Source organism: Martes martes (assembly GCF_963455335.1).
Source record: "Martes martes genome assembly, chromosome: 5".
Lineage (NCBI taxonomy): Eukaryota > Metazoa > Chordata > Mammalia > Carnivora > Mustelidae > Martes > Martes martes.
Genome location: NC_137892.1, coordinates 73952473 through 73966356, shown reverse-complemented (window position 1 = coordinate 73966356; position 13884 = coordinate 73952473). Strand labels below are relative to the sequence as shown.

The window sequence follows — 13884 nt, the reverse complement described above, 5'->3', positions numbered from 1 at the left end:
AGTCAACTTTCTGTCTGCTTCTGGCCTAGCTTGTTCCTCCACAACCTTTAGCATAATCCAAAATTGAAAGAATGGGAAATAAAATTTGCAAGTCAGAAACTTCCTTAGGGAGACATGTAGTGCAGATTTTGAGAGCCTAATGGAGAAAGCATAATGAAAGAAAAGGAGGCCTCAAAGAAAGCAAAAGCCGTGGGAAAATCAATTGTGTCTATTTCATAATTTTCCCAAAGACCCAAAGATGTGGCTCAGGGGCATTATTGTGAACGCACTCCATAAAACTAAAGCCAGAGCGAAACTAAGTCTCTGAACTAAGGCACCAGTGATGGGCACAAGGCTTCCTCCTGGCTGCCCAGTATTGTTCAGAATATACAAGGAAGATGTGACATCTTGGCCTATGTTCATCTCTCCCCAGGTTCATGACCTTGACCAAAATGAAGGGCAGCTGGTAGTCACCTCACTTATCTAGTGCAACCTCACTGATGGGATAGTTTATATTTTATTTTGATATATTGATCAGAACAGACTAACTTCTGCACAACCAACCTAAAAAAACCTCAGTTTAATTAAATTAAACTCAGCTTTCATTTCTGTTAGTATCACAGTCAAAGCCTGGTTGGTGGGGAGGGGAATGGGGAAGACTGGTCTACCTAGAGAATTAGAGATCCAGCTCTTTGCACATGTGGCCCCATACTCCTCTCTGACCAGGGTGTCCTCTTCATTTACCTACCAAATGAGAAAAGAAGATCATTCGGGAGCTCTTTACAGTCAAACTCTCAAAGTGGTGATATCAGTCTGAACATATTATATTAGCCTGACCCACCCTGATAGTCACACCCTACAAGAAGAAAGATTGGAAAATGTAGTCTAGCTATGTACTAAGGAAGAAACGGTTTTAAATATTGATGATCACAAATGTGCTCTGATACATTATTAAACCATAATAAGATGTTTTTATAACCAAAAGAAAGCGTGAACACTAACGTTAACATCATCAATGATTATCTGGTTGTTTCTAGAATTGTGGTGACCCACTCAGATCCTTTACAGTAACAGAAATTCATTAGGATGTTTCTAACACCTCCACGCATGGTCAATCCCTCCTAAACCTTGAACAGCCTGTGCATGTTCATAAATAGGACATCATTACACATTTGCAATGTGATATCAAAACTGGACAGAGCTATAACAGAAACAGAAAACTATAGACCAACATCCCATATAAATATAGATATAAAACCCTCAAAAGTACTAGCAAATCCATTCCAGCAACATATAAAAAGAATTATATACATCATGACTAAGTGAGATTTATTCCAAGAATCTAAGGTTGGTTTCACATCTGAAAACAAATCGGTGTAATACACCATATCAATGGAATAAAGCAAAAAAATGCACATAATCATCTTAATTGATCAAGAAAAAGCATCTGATAAAATCTAACACACCTTCATGATAAAAACACTCAACAAAGTAGGAAAATAAGGAAATTTCCTCAACCTGATAAAGCACAGCTATGAAAAACCCATAGTGAACAACATATAAAACAGTGAAAGCCTGAGTGCTTTCCCAACATGACCATCTTCTGGTAAGAGTCTATTATTCGGCATATAGAAAAAACTTCCACAACTCAATAACAACAAGACCACCTGAGTTTAAAAGTGAGAAAAGAACTTGAATAGCTATTTCTCTAGATAAGATATACAAATAGTCAATAAGTACATGAAAAGATGCTCAATATCAATAGTTATTAGAGAAAGGCAAACAAAAACCACAAAGAGAGAGCACCGCAGACAAACTAAGATGGCTACCATCAAAACACAGATAATAACAAGTCCTGGCAAGGAGACATTGGAAGGGACCCTTTTACATAGTAGGTAGGAATGCAGAAAAGCAGAAAGTTGCAGCCACTTTGGAAAACATTTTTTAAGTTCCTTAAAATGTTAAACATATGGCTGGCACATGACTCAGCAATTCTACTCCTTGCTTTATATCCAAGATTATGAAAACATTCCCACGCAGGAATTTGTACACAAATGTTCACAACAGCATTATCCATAATAGCCAAAAAGTGCAAACAGCCCAAATGTTCATTAATGGATGAATTAATAAAATGTAGTAGAACTATAAAATTAAATATTATTTGGCAATATAAATATACACCTAATATATCTATATATAAGTATGCATATATTATATATATAAATATACCTAAAATATATATTATATATATATAAAATATATATGTATTTAAAAAATATATAAAAATACCTAAAATATATAAATATACCTAATACAACATGGATAACCTTTAAAACATTATGCTAAGTAAAATAAGCCCTTTACAAAAGACTACATATTATATTAAATGTTCTTAATGGGCAAAGTCATAGAGGCAGAAAGTAGATTAGTGGTTGCCTGGGGCTCTGGGTTTAGTGGGAAATAAGGAGCACCTGTTAACAGATTGGCACTTATTTGGGGGAGTAATAAAAATACTCTAAAATGGATTGCAGTGATGGCTGCCCAACTCTGTGAATGCACTAAACCCCTTCAAATCATATACTTTAGTGGATTAGTGAAAAGAGTGTGAATTATATCTCAATAGACCTGTTTTCAAAATAAGACTAATATACAACATAGCAAGATGTCAGTGGTAGCATAGTAGGATGTTAAATTCAGCGTGACTTGGCTTGCCAAGGTAATTTGTTTGTTTGTTTGTTTGTTTCCACTATGTACAGTATATGCCAGAGTCTGAGGATTATAGGACTATATGACACTTAGTAAGACCCCTTTCAGGGCTTCCCATGACCTCACCCCTAAGAGGCTAAATACAAATATTTTCAACCTAAATGAGTCTGCTGTCAAGAACTGAGAAAATTCTAGAATTTGAGCACACAAATCCTTAAATTTTCAATTTCCTGATATTTCCTGTTGGAAATCTACCCTTTATAGATTTCATAGTAAATTGTATCAGATTTAAGATTTATTTCTTCAAGTGTTCATTTTCACCAAACCTCAACCTCACACCTCTGGTAACTTTTTCAAGGCGTCCACTTAAATGTTATTTTATCTGTGGGCTCTTCCTTGAGCATCCTATAAAAAGTAGGAACACTAGTGGTGCCAGGGCGGCTCAGTCAGTTAAGTGTCTGCCTTTAGCTCAGGTCATGATCCCAGGTTCCTGGGATAGAGCTCTGCATAGGGCTCCTTTCTCAGTAGGGAGCCTGCTTCTCCCTCTCCCTCTGCCTGCCGCTCCCCTGCTTGTGCACTTGCTCTTTCTCTGTCAAATAAATAAATAAAATACTTCAAAAAATAGGAACACTCTTCCCTCCATCTCAGCACATGCTATATATCATACTCTATTTTTTTCCCATAATGCTAATCACCATCTGATATATCAGTATGTGTGTGTGTGTGTGGTTTTGTTAATTTTTTCTTTCCTTCTCTGGAATGTAAACTTCTTAAGGCATGAGACTGTATTGGCTAGCCTTTTCAGCATGACAAATCACCTTCAAATTTTAGTGCCTTAAAATAACAACCATCTATTTTGTTCACAAGTCTGTGCTTTGACAATTTGGTAATAAATGAAGGTGGGAGGCTTCTCTGGTGTTAGCTGTGCTCACTTTTGCATCTGTAGTCAGCATCTGAGTCAGTTGAGATCTGGCTCATCCATGATGGCCCTGGCTTAGATGACTCTTCTCGTGGTCTCCAGCAAGTGAGCCCAGGCTTGTTTACATGGTGGTTGTGCAGGATTCTGAAGGAGCACGTGGAAGAGTGCAAGTCCTCATAAGTTGTATGGTCACATCAATCTGGCATGTTTTATTAGTTAAAGCAAGTCACAAGGCCAGCCCAGCGAGAAAGCCTCCAGACCTTTGTAGGAGAAGCTAAAAGTCACAATCCAAAAAATAAATAAATAAATAAATAAAAGTGCACACATGGAGGGCAGTAACTGAGGTGTTTTTACATATAATCTACCACAGACACTTTATCTGCTTGGTTCACTGCTGTCTTTGAAGCATGCAGAACAGTGTCTGGCCCACAGGTAGTCCTGAAATATTAGTTGAACGAATGAATGAATCATCTGCCCACTATTCCTGAACCAGAGGCTGTCCCAGAAACTGCCCCTTCTCCATTGCAAATCCTTACAATGCAACATCTGCTTGCAAGAAACCACATTGTGAATATTTGCAACTGGAGTCCTGTCTCCACTGTTCTGTTCAAGTTACAATCAGCTTCCACTATTGCTTTCTCTCTTATTGGTTCTCATAACGTCATCCTAAGCATTCCCAGAAACAGTGAAGCATACCAGGTTTCATAAAACCCTTCTCATCCAAGTTTCAAAACACTTCCTCCTCCATCTCTACAGCTCTACAACCTGTAAGATAGGTGAGTCCTATGGTCTACTCCTTCCTTTCCCTGTTCCTCCTCCCAGCCAGCCTGTTTCCCCTTCTTTCTTCAAACTTGAATACAGGGGAGACACATCGGAACAACCAATTGCCAATGTAAGATATCTCCTTGAAATCTGCCCTGGGGAACTTGCCAAAAGCTGGACAATTGTGCAGTGTTACAGACAGGCCTCATGGAAATGACTGGATCATTTACTGAATGTCTGGGGACTCAACACATTTCCCCATCCCTGCCACTGCCACAAAGCACAGTGAGATGGAAGAGAGAAGTAAGTCACTGCATACTCTAGCCTCCTGGATCTAGATTTTCTAAGAATATCTGGTTTCAGGATCAAACAGGTCTGCCATGGTTCTTGATAACTGGACTTGAAGAGGAAAGTGGATTGGGACACCTGGGTGGCTCAATCAATTAAGCATCCATTAAGCCTTCCACATAGGTCATGATCCCAGAGTCCTGGGATAGAGTCCCACATCCAGCTCCTTGCTCAGCAGGAAACCTGCTTCCCCATCTGCCTGCTATTTCCCCTGCTTGTGTATTCTCTCTCTCTCTAACAAATAAATAACATCTTAAAAAAAAAAAAGAAGAAGAAGAAGAAGAAGAAGAAGACGAGGAAAGTGGATTATTCTGCTCTCCACTGGGTCAACTGGACAGACTCAGTCTTCTGGACTTCATGTGTCCTTAACATACTGCCCATCATGGTATGTTGGGTTACCCTTCTTGAAAGGCTGCTGTAGTACCTTGGATTTGTGGCTCTCCCCAAAATACAGCATGTTCCACAAAGAGAAAATAAAAGTGCATCAACAACCAGTGTATTGATCCAAGCATTGTTCTCTGAGGATCATTCCTCACATACTCTCCCAAATGACAAACTGTTCAAATGCTGTGACATGTATCAATACTTTCCCAGAAGACCCCTGCCATCTGGGCTGGAAATTCTCTTAGCAGAGAACAAAAGCCTTTTTATATTTACAGATTAAGCTAAAAACAAAGCAAAACAAAACAAAAAGAAGAAGACCCAGAGGAGAAGTAACTCTTGATTTCTCCTTTTCTGTCATTTGCCCCCAACTCCAAGTTTCCTCAGCATCTTCAACTCCCTCCCTCCTCATATCCAGACACCAGGTCTGCCAGATCTTTCTTTGATGTCTAACTCATCTTCCGTTCCTTCTGCTCATACCCCACAGTCAGGCCTTCATTGTTCCACTCACATCATTGAAATCAGCTCCAAACGGAACACTTCTGTCCTCATTCTTAGTGATCTACACTGACTAAAACTCTAGTTTGAGCTTTTTAACCTGGAATTATAATGATCCCGCATATGATCTCTAGAACTCTCTGCTATACCTACCCGTTGCTATATGAATCTTCTACTTTGGCTAAGGTGCTCTAATTGGTATTTCTGAAAGGATTTGTTACCCCAAATTTAAATGGTGTATTGTGTGAAAATCACTTGGCAAAACCTTAAACATTACATAAGTATGAATTATTCTGTCTCGTACCTACCCCCAATCAATCTTTTGTCAACATTTAATAGTTAATGGCTTTCTCCCTATTCATATGGTGTGCCCTTACTCTGTCAAAACATTCTTCCTCTTATCTAGTTACCCCAACTGCCATTTCTCTGACTTTATAGGTTCATCTTCTCTTTCTCTTCCCAGACCCTTCTGATACAACACATAGGAAGCCATGAACCTGCATCTTTTTCCAAGATCTCCACCTCCTCAACCAACCCAGGCTACCAGCATTCAGCAATGCAGTCAGAAATTTCATCCCATGCCCCCACTTGACAAGAAGAAGGGATCAGGTTGTCTTCGGCAACTCACAAAGTATGTCTGCCTTTTCATACCACACCCACCCATGTGTCCACAGCTCAGTCCTGGATGCTTTATGCAGCTGTTCCCTACCTAAACTTTCCTACCCACCCCTAGCTCACAGCAATCTTTGTCCCCTGAATTCTTACACACCCAAACTCTTGTGACTTGTCCTGTGGAATGATACCAATATTCTACCATTAGTATTCCTTCAGCCTTCGTAGCCCCAGTGGGTTGGAAACTCCTTCAAGGTGACAAAAGTATCTTATATTAATTTGTAGACCCATATTTCAATATTATTTAATGGAGCCTGACACGCAGTGGTTCCTAATTTGTTATCCAGGCTTGTTAGTCACACTGGAAGTGAATGATAACTTTTTCCTTCTCAGTTTAAGTGTTGAGAGAAATTTGGGAAGCCCTGCAGAAAACAAAAAGCCATTCTCCCCTTGGAAGAATAGATGCCAGAGCAGAGAACAAAGGCCAAGAAGGGAGATCCCAGAATCTAAAAGACAACTATTCCAAAGGCATCATTTTACTCAAGGTGAGGGACACATAAATAGAACAGTTTTCAAATGAGAAATTCTAGACAGCTTTTCTTCTCCCCATTTCCCTGTCTTTACTCTTCATTATTGGGAGAACGTGAATATACATACATTGTCTGTACAAGGCTGCCTGCCGCTTCAGAGGGCTCTCTTCTGGGGCCGAAATATCCCCAACCTCTGTGTTCCCTGTGGGGTGTACCTGGGCTCACCATGCCCTGCAGTCATCATTCTGATACCAGAAAGCAGTGGAATTACCAAACATAACCTGGGAAACAAGAGGCATTGCTGATGATTCCAGCCAGGGAAAAGAGAGCATAAAAATTAATTTTAACATAGTAATAGATCTTCCATACAGAACCCCACTATCAACTGAGCTCCAGACAGAAAGGAAAACGCCCCTCCACTTTTAATTGAGTGACAAACGCCAATACAATGACTTGCTTTACTTGAAACCAGGGGAGGCTAATTTCTTCTAGCTGCAAGTTGTGGGGAAGACAGAGGAGGGGCATCAGACTGCCCACTGCTTTAAAAACACAAGACGTGGTTGTGTTTCTTGTTGCTTTCATCAGAGGCTGTATTTCTCTTCTGCATGTCCTCCACCCTGTCCATATTAATTAGAAAGATGTCTAAGTCTTAACCATAGGTGTCAGTCAGGGAAAATTCATGGTTTCATGACTAAGTGATGAGATGCGACCTTCTCTTTTCAGAGACAGGATTTTTTTTTTTTTTAAGAAATCACTCATTTAGAATGAGTTTCAGTACTAAAAACTAAATTTATTTCCCTAAGTGTCACATCCCTGATCTGTATAACAGAATCTTCCCCTGATGATTGTATTTTTTAACTTTAATTTTAAATAATACAAATAAAGACAAGTAGACAGTAATTTCGATTAAAATAAAGATGCATGTGTTACTGATATCAGTTTATTGTAGCATTACCATTAATGAAGTCCTTTATTGTCACAGAGAAAAGTGAAGGCCAATTTTGATGCATATATATACTTTGTCTTAATACAAAGACTAAAAGAAATAAAAAGCATCAGGGGCTGCTGACTGCTATGCACTTATTCCCCAAATTTCTCTATTGCCTTGGCAATTATACCCCAATTGGATGCTCCTTCCTCATTTTCATGTAATTCCTCCGAAGTAGGAAGAATAAATGTCCAAAAGCCATTCCCATACAGTTCTGTAAGAGACACAAATAAATGGAAGACTCAAGACTTTGAATGTAACACTTGCTGGCCAAGGCATAATTTGGATAAACAAATTTTGAGCTAGAATTATTTTATATATATAATTTGTTCTAAAATTAAGGAAGACACACAGAAAAGTGCATTTTTTCCATACAGGTGTACTGAAATTATTGTGAGGAAAAAAAAAAAAAAGAAAGAAAGAAAGAGAAAGAAAGAAAGAAATTGAATTTTCAAACAATTTTTGGACTGAAGAAGTCTACCTTAGCCGTTTATTCAGCATTACATATGCATGAACAAACCAGCCACTGACTGTCCAGAGTTCTACTATCTCTTAACTGGATATGATGCTTATTCTTAGTTCCAGTTAGAGAAAAAGATACCAAATGGAGGCTTTGTTCTGTTGACAAACAAGAAAATGGCTTCAGTGATAGTGCTGTCTTTTCCCCTTTTTAATCCTAAACACAAGTGAGCATTCCATTGGCAACTTTTGCAACACTGTTCTCAAAACAGCGACGCAATCATTCAAAATGTCCAGTTGAAAGGGGAGAAGAGAAAAATCAGTAACTTTGTGCGATTACTGGAAAACACAACCATTAGTCATCAAAAATTAGAGGCTACATCTAACTTACAAACCTCTTGATTCCAGTCCTGTGGATGGAATTTACATTCAAAAGGAGCACCAAAATAACTTCCCTTCTGGGGGCAGTAAAGATTCTAACTGGTTTCTCAGCAGAAGTGGCAAGGTTGAAAGAGTAACTTTCGTGGGGGAGAGAGCTTGGAGTGCTCCATGTATTCAAACGGCAAGAAACTGGTTTGTCTTAGACCTGTGGCTCACATCAGGCCAAGGAGCAAACATAATAACCCCTTACAAGAGTCTCAGGGACTCCTCAGCGAGAACACCCCTAACTAGTCTTTGGGGCCTTCTTAATTAAAGTAACTCCCTGCGAGGTCACAGAGGATACAAAGCCTATCAGGACCCATCTCATTGGAAGCCTGGAATTCCTATTTGGAAAGCAAAGTCCTGGTAACTATGTGTGCTGGACTTCCTACAGAACAAGTCCCGTGTAATGTTAGGACACGCTTAACAGAACTATTCTATCCGAAAGGACAGGGGTAACTAGGAGGAAAGTCTGCATCCCTTGGATGAAACTGCCCTTTCGGGTTCCACGAGGAGCGCCACCTGCAGCCGGGTCGCGCGCACTGACGTCTCCTCCCTCTTAAACGCCCAACACCACCCTCTTTGGCTTCCCGGGTCCCGCTAGTCCCGCCGGAGCTAGCTGCGGCTTCGGCAACCCCCGTGGTTTATCCGCCCTTCTGCGCGTCCCTCGGCGTAAGCGGAGGAATGGCTCTAGTTCGGTAGACTTTCTTGCGCGCCCGGGAGCGCACGCCAGACAGCCGCTGGCTGCGGAGGCGCGGGGCTGGTAGGTGGCCGGGAGGCCTCAGCACGTACACCTTGTCGGTCCGCACCAGCCCGCGGTAGGTAAGTCTCGGCGCCAGAACGTGCAGACGCGCGGTGAGCCTATACAAACCGAAGTCCGTTTTCCCTTTCCACTGATTGTCAGTTTCTTTGGTGAGTGCTGACGCCAAGGCAAGCACGATAAAAATCGTTCCGCACTCCCTCCTCGCTCTCCCCCACTGGCCCAGCCTTGCTTGTACTTACAAGTGCACTCTAAGAGACAGCTTCTGGCCACTTGTTTGGAGTCCAGGAAGACAGAGCAGGGGCAGCGCGCGGAAGAGATACTCTGCAAGTCTACACGGGGTGGGGGGGTGGGGGCGGGGATTCCCAGGGACACCACAGTCACTGGGAAAAAACAGACCCTCCAGCTTTCCCGACTAGCAAACCTAGGCATGAAACGGGGGGGGGGGGGGGGAGTGAGTTTCTAGGGTAGGACGACGGGGCAGGTTTGGAAATCGGGAATGAAGCAAACTCCTGAAACTTAAATCCAAGTTCTAGCTGTGGGGTGATCATGTGGGAGCGGTTAGTGGGCGCGGCGGCTGCGTGTACTGTTTATTTTTCTGTGTAGATTTTTTGCCTTGAATGGCCGAGGCTTAAACTTCCGCCGTGAAGATTTGGGGTGCGGAAGAGGGAGGAGGCAAGTGCAGAGTTCAGAACTGATTCTGAGGCCAAAGGCTGAGCCACGGTCGCTTATCACAGAGCGGGGAGTTTCCCACCCCCTCCAGACCTTTCTCTGGGGCTCTTTGCGCAAAGGACAATCCCTCCGAGCAGGGTATTGGGCGACAGGGGAGGAGGGACGAGGTCTGGAAGCGGGGACCCCGAGCAGCGGAGAAAGAGGAAATTAGCGAGCTATCAGAATTGTTGATTCCAGAGGACTGGAGGAGGCAGAGAGGATGGGGCGGGCCTACTCGCCGACTGCTCCACCATCATCGGCGGCAGAACTTGCACTTGATGATCTTCTTAAACGCGTTTTGGAAGTCTTTGTTGAAGTAGGCGTAAATGACAGGGTTGAGCAGAGAGTTGGAGTAGCCCAGCCAGTTGATTATGGCTCCCAGCAGGGTGGGCATGTGGCAGCTGCTCTCACAGAAGGGCAGGACCAGGGCCACGATGAAGAAGGGCAGCCAGCAGAGGATGAATGTGCCCATGATGATGCCCAACGTCTTCACCGTTTTCCTCTCCCGGGCCAGGGCCATCTTGCGCTTGGCCTCGGCGTTGCGCTCATTCTTCTTCTCGAAGGAGGCGGGGGTGCAAGGGATAGCACCCGCCTCGCTGGGCAGCGGCAGGTGCTCTTTGGAGTTGCCCACCCTGTGCACTTCAATCACCTCCAGGGCGGCGCCGTCCTCACCCTGCCTCACCGCGCCATTGGTGCACAGAGCCCCCCCTGCCTTGTTCTCCACACCCTGCCTCCATTCTCTGCTCCCCGGCTCGCCGTTTACGCTCTTCTTGGGCTGCGGGGCCGGCGACACCCCAAAGCGGGTGTCCGCTCCCTTCTTCTCCACCTTCTTGACTGTTTTGCGGATGCGGAAGCGCGCAGCTCGGAAAATGCGCCCGTAGAGAACCAGCATGAGCAGCAGCGGGATGTAGAAAGCGCCAAAGGTGGAGTAGATAGTGTAGCCGTGGTCCTTGCTAATCGTGCACGCGTCGGGGTCGGAGCGGTCTTCGGGGGTGCGCCAACCCAGCATGGGCGGGATGGAGATAAGGAAGCCAATGAGCCAAGTGAGCGAGATGAGCGCAGCGGCGCGCCGGGGCGTCCTCTTGTTCACGTAGTCAATGGGGTCCGTGATGGCCCAGTACCTGTCCAGTGCAATGGCGCACAGGTGCAGGATGGACGAGGTGCAACACAGCACGTCGAGGGCGATGAATAGGTCACAGGTGACCTGCCCCAGCGTCCATTTGTTGAGCACCTGGTAGAGCGCAGCCATGGGCAGCACCAGCACGGACACCATGAGGTCGGTGACAGCCAGAGAGCCGATGAGATAGTTGGCCACATTCTGCAGGGAGCGCTCCAGGGCGATGGCGGCCACCACGCACGCATTGCCCAGCACCGCGCAGAAAATGAGCGTGCCCAGCAGCAGTGAGGTGATCACTTGGTAGCTGAAGGTCACGTCGGAGATGCCAGTAGCGTTGCTGCGTGTCCCGAAGGGACCCTCGGACAAGGTGGTGTTGTTGCCCTGTCCCGGGTTGAGCACATCCATGCCTGCGCGCCCGGCGGGGGGGGGGGGGGAAGGGGGAGGGGAGAAAGTGCTGCGTTAGGACCCCCCCCGCCCCTCCCCCTGGGGTCTTCCACCCCTCTCTCCTGGGGAGTTTCAGGTGGAGGGAATGCAGGGACTCAAGCAGGAAGTTCTTACTGCTCAGGCGAGGGCATCTCCGAGGAGCAGCGTCCAGGCGCTCCCTGGGCTCCCTTGGTCCAGCAGGCTCAGAGACTCCAGCTGGGAAAGGAGTTCGCCAGAGAACAGCTTCGGGACCTCTGGGCGTTGGAGAGGTGGCTGGAACATCTGTTTCTCACTGTCCATTTTACTTTGCCGCTGCCCAACTGGCTGCCGGAGCCGGAGTCGGAGTCTCCCCACTAGCCAACAGTCTTCAATCTTAGAAGTATCTGGAATAGAGAAGCCTCATCCTCTAAGGTCACTCTGACTCTCCTCTTCCTGCTTCTCTCCCTATCCCTTTCCCACTCTCTCCTCCTGTCTCCTCTCTAGAAAGCCTTCTCCCCCCCCCTCCCTCTCCCTTCTCTTTCAGTCTCCCTCTTTCTTCTCACTCCCCTTTCTTTATCCTTCCTTGCGTCGCTCCGACAGCTCTGAGAGTGTCCCTCCCTCCCACGCTAACCCTCCCCTCCTAACACTTCCCAACCCTGAGTGTCTCTTTCCTCTGGGTCCCCGCCCTCCTCTCCCACTAGATCAGAGTCTTTTCGTTCTAGCCCCTTTTGGTCGGCAGAGATTCAGAATTCGCTTCCACCGTATCTGCCGCCGGTCAGACCAATATTACAACGTATAACTCCGCCTCTCACCCAGCCAAACTCGGGAGGGGAAAAAAATCCTAACTATCGGTTGCTTCATATTTCTATCAAATTATTAAGTAGAGTTAGCAGCAACAGAGTGGCAATAGAAAATGAGAAATGGAGACACGTGGAGTCTGAACGGGGAGGTAGAAAGTCCTAGGTTCGTCTGTAAATCATTGTTAATTGATGGAAAGAAGACAAAGTGGTTCTTAGCTTTTTAAAGAAGCCAGCAATTTCATTATCTGACAGTCCAGCCTGACTCCCTTGGGGAGGATGTTGCTTGTGGCTTTACTATTTTTTTTTAACCTTGGGGAATTAGGGTGGAAAGGAATTATAAAGGACGTGTCAATGGACAGTAAATAGCTGCGTCTCAGAGTAGAGAAAAAAAGCTCAATTCCGCATGTATTCTACACACATACATATACACATGCCTTTCCATTACCATCACCTTTTTAATATCAATAAATATTGCCACGTTTCATAGCTTTGTGGCGAGTAAATGTAGGGAAGGGAATCTTTTGCCTGTATTCTGTAAATAAGGTTGGGCATTTTGTATGGCCTTTGCTTCTCCTTCACCTGAGCCTGCAAACCTCTAAGGGAACGTGGTGGAATCCCTGGTCTCTGGCCCGCAGTTTCTCTTAAGCGCCGATATCAGCTTCAGCACTTGGGACAGCTCTAGGCAATAAGGGCTTATATCGCCACCTTCCGGCAAATGCTTTGGAGAGCCACCTAGAAACCCTTGGCTTGCAGAAATTAAGCAGGTACAGAGGCAATCCCATAGCTTCCTGGAAGAAAAATAGTTATTAAAAGAAAAGTAACATTGAACTTTGTATTTCTTCTTCTGATTCACTCAAAAATTTCTTTTTTTGACCTCTTTTCCTCTTAATCTCGTATATCGAGCCTATTCTATTCTCTAGCTCTTTTTGCAAGCCTGCAGAATGGCCATTCAGAAGTTATATCTGGGAATGAGGTATTAATAGACCTAGGCAAACATCTTCACCTGTGTTGGTTTTGTACTGACAAAGGCTGCTCTTCAGAACTCGCACATTTGCACACATTCACTAATGGGGGGAAAACAGTACTGGATTTTGCAAATGGGCATGACAACATAGAAAATAAGTAGACTACTATGGGTTGGCTCTAAGCTGTTTCTTTTACCAAGAAAGGCACATTTAATCCCATTTGAACATAGGTAAAGAGTGGGACTCCCAATATACTAAAAAAAAACATGTAACACAACAAAGTTCACTCATAGATGCTGATTACATGACTGAAGTGAAGGAAAAGTGCAGAATGCAACCCTACAACCAGATATGATTAGGCATGACTCTAGTTAACAGGCACAGATTCACCTCGGGTAGCAAAAATCTTGATACTGTGTTCAAATATGAGCTGAATTTTATGGCTTTGAATTCTCCAAGACCAAACAAAAGAGCAATCACCAACGTGTCAGAGAAAATCTAATTGGGCTGATGCATACAGTACAGGG

At 44.3% G+C, this 13884-nt stretch overlaps 1 protein-coding gene across 1 annotated transcript; it reads right to left on the bottom strand.

Annotated features, from left to right (window-relative positions):
* Positions 1-10326: 10326 nt before the first annotated feature.
* Positions 10327-11595, bottom strand: HTR1A (5-hydroxytryptamine receptor 1A; the record flags this gene model as incomplete). The annotated part of the gene is made up of 1 exon (XM_080804635.1): positions 10327-11595. The coding sequence occupies one exon, from the start codon at positions 11593-11595 to the stop codon at positions 10327-10329; it is 1269 nt and encodes a 422-aa protein (XP_080660761.1).
* Between the last annotated feature and the right edge of the window lie 2289 nt (positions 11596-13884).